General features: G+C 40.8%; 1 protein-coding gene across 1 annotated transcript in view; it reads right to left on the bottom strand.

Annotated features, from left to right (window-relative positions):
* Positions 1 to 3,361: 3,361 nt before the first annotated feature.
* The window catches only part of mchr2b (melanin concentrating hormone receptor 2b), an 11,846-nt gene continuing 7,674 nt past the window's right edge, over positions 3,362 to 7,533 (bottom strand). The window contains exon 2 of the mRNA XM_019869674.1: positions 3,362 to 5,423. Within this exon, the coding sequence (XP_019725233.1) occupies positions 4,784 to 5,423 (640 nt within the window). The 3' untranslated portion in view covers positions 3,362 to 4,783. The remainder of the gene's footprint in view (positions 5,424 to 7,533) is intronic.

The following is a 7,533-nucleotide window of genomic DNA, read 5'->3' as shown; positions in this document are numbered from 1 at the left end:
AAGGACACTTCGACATGATTGCAATGGCCAGGATCAAACCATCAACCTTCAGGTTGGGGAAACAAACACTCAACCACAGAGCCATGTCACCAATCATGGTACAATTTTGATTGAATTGATTTTTGTGGAAATGTACAAAATGATTTCTTGCACTTAATATCGGTTTGCTGCTCAAGAATTTGGTGCCATGTTGAATGGTTAGTTTTGTGCAAAGCAGATCTTTGCACTGAGAAAAAAATTGACAGGTTATTTTACTGTTGGGGGCTTCAAACCCTTTTTTCTTTTGTTAGGAGAGTTAATCTTTTATACATGCATTGAGAAATGTAGTAGGACCAATGAACTACATTACGAGTGCATACTTTGCATATATTTAAAGAGGCATTTTTGTCATACATTTGGTGAGGAAGTGCATGGTCCCCCTCCAGCATTTAAGTTGTCCATCCTTGATCGGGATAAATTTCCTGCATTTTTTTAAACCTAAAATAGGTATCTAAAATAAATGGTTATTTTTTTCCTACAATTCTGGAATGACCCAGTAATGTCGACCAATTAAGATTGGTTGCTGATATTGTATTGTTTACAATAGAATCTGCCCTGTGTGAAATCACCCTTGGTCACAAACAATATTTGCCAATCAGCAGACAAACTGGCAAGCCTTGCTCATTGCCAAACAAACTGAGTCGACCCGTGTTGGATAAAAGCCACGTTTATTTTCAGTGCAGAAACAATGAACGATACATAGCCTACTGCAGTAGGGACATTAAATCATTCCTCATTCGAGCAATTGGGTATTTTTTTTTCTATATGCGCCGGTTGTTTCACAATGTTACTGTCACAACACACAACTGCTTCAGCACGCAGTGTACTGTACATTCCATAGATACAAGCACAAAGTGTCACATAAGACCTTGGACCGGCACAGAATAAAAATGTGTTGAATGTAGTCAATTTTATGATGTCGAACGGTTGCACAGAGTTAAAGAATTAGGATCCAGATACTTTTTTTAAAGTATTCAGTACCATTTTTGAAAAAGAAAGTGTGTCTCATGCACCATATTTGTCAATCCATATCCACAGAAAATGCGAAACGTGCAATGTTTTGATTTGTCCGAATTATCTCATTCACTTGATATATGAAATATGTTGGCGAGCGTTACCATAAGCACACATAACCCAAGAAAATGTCATCCAATATGTACCCTTTCAAACTCAGGTGGCTTTTCTAATATGGTGCCTGTTCTTTTGAATTGAAATTCTTTTGAAGTTTGAATTGAAAATATGTTGACAAATAACCACTGAAGCTCTACAAGCAATTCTTTACAAAGTTTTCCCCTCCAAAAAACCCACAAGTCCCAAAGCAGCAGTTCCATCCAAAGTAACAGAATTCCAGCTCAGAGAAAGTATTAATGAAAGTGTTCAAAGTGTTGGCAAGAGTAAATCTCAACTAATGTGCATTTACAGTTATTTTTGCAAGCGCATTACGGCACAGCAAGACCACTGAACAAAAACAAAACGACAACGTTCAAGCGACATCTTCGTCAAGGTTGCATTTTGTCAGCGCGCACAGTTGTGCTGAGTGTCTTCCCATCTGCATGTTCACAAACGATGCTTTGATTCTTGGATCCTTTGCTATTTAGCTAGAAGCCAAGACATGTGAGCACAACCACAATTTACTTGGATCTCAGGGCCACAACCGCAGCAAACACCACACAGACATAGACAATCATGAACACTGTGATATACTTTATAGGTGGCATATTGTTTGTATGTAGTTACAGCAACCTGGTTTTAAACGATCAAACCAGTTGGCCCTCCTATGACGGAGGAGCCTTAACTAGTAGCTGTCGATGCTTCACTTGCTTATGATTTTCATACTGAAACCAGAACTCATCTCGTATTTGATTTTTGTGATTTACTTGCACAAATGTATGGTTTTCTATTCCACTGTCATTTTAAAAACGCACGATGACAAACAATAATAACAGAGTTTTCCCCAACTAAAACGGCCTGAATGTTCAGTCTAGAAATTTACATACCACCGATGAAGCGTTTCACCATTTTAGTTGCTGTTACAGTATTCCCATGGTCCCTTGTCAAAGAAATGACACTTCACTATCTCAGGCCGTAATTAGGTTCCTGAATGGAAACTATTTCAGTGAAAATAACTTGAGTGTCACATCATTAAACAACATTACCTCCACGAAGTTTCAAATTAGTGGGCCATTTGTTGAAAATTAATTCACAAAATCCATGGCAAGTGCACTGAATTTCAATGAAAACAGAAATGATGGTGTTTTGGTCCCATCTTCGGCCCCCTGGCTGCTTATTTTAAGCCAACAGTTTTAGATTGGACAGTGATTTTAAATTGAACCGGCAAGTCAGTGCTGTTGTTCAATCCAGCTTGCCAAGGTAAACCTTCCTCAAGAGCACTTTGAAACAGTATTCACGCCTTCGTCACATCTCGGCTGGATTACTGTAATGCACTTTACTTTGGAGTCAATCAATCCTGCATTCAGCATCTCAAGTTTGTCCAAAATGCTGCGACTCATACGGTTTAGCCATAGTTCATACGGATTTTGTGGTGAATCTTACGTATATGGCCATATCGCACAAATCATATGGATTCTGAAAATTTCCGTTTTTTTTTTTGTTTTGTTTTTTTTTTCTCCCCCTAACAGGTAGTTCCGTTTGCTTTTGCCCAGAATGGTGCTAGTCTACTCGAATGCTTTCATTTCCGGTAACTTTCCAGTAAATCACGTGGTTCCTAGTTGAAAACAGCAGAGTATTCATTGCCTACTTCGGTAGTGTACAAGCAAGTTCTACAAGGAAACAAATATATCATTCATATTTCATGGGTTTTTTTCTGCCGTTATTCTGACATATAAAATGCTTTGGTATGTTCTAAAGATTTTTTGCTCTTTATAAGGATTTTTTTGGTAGTTTATACAGGTTGGCGCTCCGAAAAGTTGACAGGTATGACAGGTACTTGTAAGAGGGAGCACATAACTCCTACTCTGACATCCCTTCATTGGTTCCCGATACAGTTTAAAGTTCGTTTTAAGATTCTATTATTTGTTTTCAAATCTTTAAATGGCGACGTCATAAAACATTACAACTTATTTCTATTCTGTGGCTTTTGACTCAGCATGAGACTCAATTTTTAGTTTGATTGTTTTTGTGCTTTCTTCTGTCTTCATTATTAATGTATTGTTTTTTGTTGTATAAATGATTTTTGCTCCATGTACAGCACTTTGTTTCCACGGTGGTTGTTTTAAAGTGCAGTTGAGTTGAGTTGATAGGGTTTATTTGTATTTTTTTCAATTATAATATGGGCTCTATTTTCATTCGGAGCACGAGTCGAGCACACAGCATGGTCTAGCTGTGTGCATGGGTGGCGTTTTCTTTCTTTTGGTATTTTGCTAAATTTTGCGCAAGCAGAATTGGCTGTAATGGAGCGTTTGTGCCTTTGTGCACCTTTGTGGGATGGAAAGATTTTTTTTCCCGGCCAATCCTAGGGGCATCCCTCATTTGCATAGAAATCAGGGAGGTCGGAGGCACTGTATGCGCAAGTGGGCCATGCTTAACGGAAATAGACTCGCTGGGGTCGGCACATGACATTGGCAGGTCAACTGCAAGATCTCCCCTTTCCGAAGATGCAAGTGACATGGGCAATTTGGCCCGCCTTGCATTCCTGATTGTGTATCCGTGTGTTGACCTTTCTCTGCATCATCTTGAGACGTGTTTACCACACTGCTCTCACTGCCGTCCGCCCAACAAGAAGCCTGAATGTGACAAACCATCATCCTCCACTTTTGTAGGACAACAAAATACAGTATACAAAACAGAAATTTCATATAATAATTGAGTGAATTAATCAACCATCAACATTAATATTGAAACGAATGGTACCTAGAACAAAATATGTGATAAGGGGGCTTTACCACTTTAACTGAAAACTGATTAAACAAAGTGGAGTTATGGCAAACATTTGAAAAACTGTTAAAATAGTAGTCACTATGCATTCAATTTTCCTACATTTAAAACACTTCTCTGAATTTTTGTTAAAATGTCTATACTTTCAGTCAAAATACCCAAAGGATCAATTACCATGCACTGATCACCCTCTTAAAATAGCCCTGTTTACAGCAGCCACTTTGGGGAACTGTTAGGTCATTCCATTACCGTGACGACAAATGAGCTTTGATCTCGTCAGAAACGTAGCAACTGGAAAAAAAAAAAACAAAAAATCAGAGGTATAGCCAAATATGTATAGTGTACTGAAGCAGAGTTGGCCCCCCGAGCCTGAGGAGATTCTCCTGCGAGTTTGAGGGTCCTTTTGAACTTTATGTCACATTGTGGTTGTTTTGGAATGTTGGTACAAAGCACCTGCTAATTTGTGTATCGAACACGTAAGCTCTGCGTTGCTCTTGGCGTTGACATGGTAGCGCTAACCGCAGATCTTTGTTATGGCAGTGACATCACAACAGGGCCAAAATCTGAACCACTCTCTCAAAACACATTGACCGACATAGGGAGCTCCCAGTATTATGACATCCTCAAACAGTTAAACTTGAGCGCTACCTCAGCATCCCATCTTCCATTGTTTATATGCTTGGACCAGTGCTAACGTTCCGTCAGTAAGGACACAAATGCGCTTCACCTCTTTTGCCGAACCTGACACTCTCAGTGTGGTATCTGTTGTACGAATTTCACGGGCTACATTATCTTGTCCATTCGAACAAACAGCAACTTGTCCATGTCTCTCTGCCAAACAAGTTTGTCACTAAATGGCAGTACAACGATAACTGGGTTCAAGGGCCATACTGGAACCCTCTGTTTTGACCACCGTCAACTTGGATGAGTGCTGGGAATTGTTGCGCGTGTTGCTGCGACAAAGACGTTCACGGTAATTTTGGGCAAAGATGAGCAACATTAGCGGGTTGATGCAGCTATGGGAGTAGCTGAGGCAGATACTGATGTTGTAGGCGTAGATAAAGGCGATGGTCGGGGAATTGTTGCGCAGGTTCATCACCTGGATGACGTGGTAGGGTGACCAGCAGATCAGGAACAGAGCGATCACCATCAGCACCATCTTTGTGGCCCTCTTGGCCCACGTGGTCTGCTTGCGTTTGACTCGACGGATGGAGCTGAACACGTGGTAGAGCGTGAGCGAGTAAAAGGTGCTAATGATGATTAGGGGGATGATGAAGCCCAGGATAGATTGGTAGAGGGTGTACCAGTACATGTCCTCGGGCCCATCAAGATACATCATGCAGACCTGCAAATGGTGTCTGCGTACAACTTTGGCATACAACATAACTGGCACGGTTAGGAGGAAGCTGCCGATCCACACCAGCACGTTGATCGTGATCGTCCAGTGAATGGTCCTCCGCTCTGAGGTGGGGTGAACAATGGCAATGTAGCTGTGGGAAAGAAGTCACATATTTAGAAGCATTCCGCAGTCTGAAACGCCGGTGATAAGACGCACCTTGTTTTACTTTCAATCATCATTTTAATCCCTGATAGCTAGAAGCAATTCTGAGGTTCCGCTTACGTGATGTCCTCTCAGCACATCACTTGTCCATTGAAGGAATAAACGTTGTTAAATACAACAAGGAGCACGCAAATACAAATGGCACTGAGTCGTGGGCAGAACTCTACCAACACAAAAAATGCGGGTTTGTTTTCCGAACCTAAATTTGGGTTAGTTATTTTTGATTAGGTTGAAGATTGGATTTGGGAGGGCTGAAGAGGTGTAGATATTGAAGTTAAAGTAAATTTTGTGTAAAAATACTTTTGGCCCAGCAGTTTTAAGAGTGCATACGCCCTGGACGAACAATTCATAGCGCACAATATCGAGATCACTCAAATCCACTTTTCTTCCAGTTAAAACTATGAAACTTTAGATCCTGTGCAAGTACAGACACCACTTATTTAAACCAAAGGGAAAATAAGCAATTAACTGCTTGGATATATCCAAAAAGTATTCATTCAAAGGGAAGGGCTTTCAAATTTAAGGAGAGAATATTAAAATTAGGAACATACTAACAGTGAGAAGGAGCAGTTTGTTCCTGTTCGTCCACACATAATAATAATAATAATAATAATAATAATAATAATAATAATAATAATAATAATAATACATTTTATTTGAAAGTAATTTTCACACTACTCAGAGACACTTTAGAACAAGAGTTAAGAAATACAACTCAACTCAACTCAAAAGTATTTATAGAGCACTTTCAAACAGCGATCGTTGCACACAAAGTGCTGTACATGGAACAACTAACATATACAACAGTAAAGCAAAGCAAAACCCCAACCCTAACCCTAACCCTAACCCTAACCCCAACCCCAAACCTAACCCTAACCCGCTGAGTCAAATGCCAAAGAATACAAGTGAGTTTTGAGGCGGGTTTTAAAGATGGGCAGCGAGGAGGCTTGCCGAATGTTCAGTGGGAGGACATTCCAGAGAGATAAATACAAGATAAAAACCGACAGTTTAAAACAGAATATACACAAGTTTCAAAACGCACACGTCAAGAAAAGAAACACAAAGCAAGAAATAAGTAACAAAGATTGAAACACATTAATAACATCGCAGAACAGGTGAGTTTTGAGAAACGAGTTGAAGGATGGGAGGTCAGTACATCTGCGGATGTGTTGAGGTAGAGAGTTCCAGAGGGTGGGGGCAGCGACAGAGAAGGCAGGTTATGTGTGTCGTCATGGTGATGGCGAGGAGGTTTGCATTTGAGGATCGGAGGGTGCTTGAAGGAGTGTATGGGTGGGGAAGCTTGGAGAGGTGTTGGGCGGCCTGATTGTGAATTCAGATTTAGATTCAGAAAACTTTATTTATCCCTATGGGGTAATTTGCACTTAACAGCCACGCTCTGCATTAGAAACATGAAAAACAATGATGAACATGGGATACAGTGCGAAGGGCCTGTCAGTACTCGACGTATGTACAGTGCCCCGAGATCTTAGTTGAGAAAGTAAACACTAGGGAAGGAGAGGGAAAAAAAAGGAGAGGGGAAAAAAAGGGCTTTATAGATGAGTAGGAGAAGTTTAAATCGAATGTGCTGGGGAGCGGGGAGCCAGTGGAGATTTTTTAGGACAGGGGTGATGTGATCACGGGAGTAGGTGTGGGTGAAAAGGCAGGCGGCGGTGTTTTGGATGTATTGTAGCTTGTTGAGGAGTTTGGATGTTGTAGCATAGAGGATGCTATTGCAGTAGTCCAGCCTTCCTCAACTGGCGGACCGCGATCCACGACCGGACCGCCGACCTCCTCTGTCCGGACCTCCTCTGTCCGGACCCTCAGCGAATTGTATACAATAATAATTTATAAAGTGATTTTTACGTTATACATTTTATATTTGTGGACTATAATCTGCGCATTACCGCGATCGCTTGTTAAAATTATCCGTTGTATTCTTTGCCTGCACTAACAGATGTATTGCACAGGACTGCAGCAGTGCGACTGTGTGTTGTATAATGTTTGACTAACTGGAGACCCTGGCTGAGCAGGGCATGTCG

This window comes from Hippocampus comes, unplaced genomic scaffold (assembly GCF_001891065.2).
Source record: "Hippocampus comes isolate QL1 unplaced genomic scaffold, H_comes_QL1_v1.1 scaffold9, whole genome shotgun sequence".
NCBI lineage: Eukaryota > Metazoa > Chordata > Actinopteri > Syngnathiformes > Syngnathidae > Hippocampus > Hippocampus comes.
Note: the sequence above shows the minus strand (reverse complement) of the source record. Positions and strands in the feature narration are given on the sequence as shown.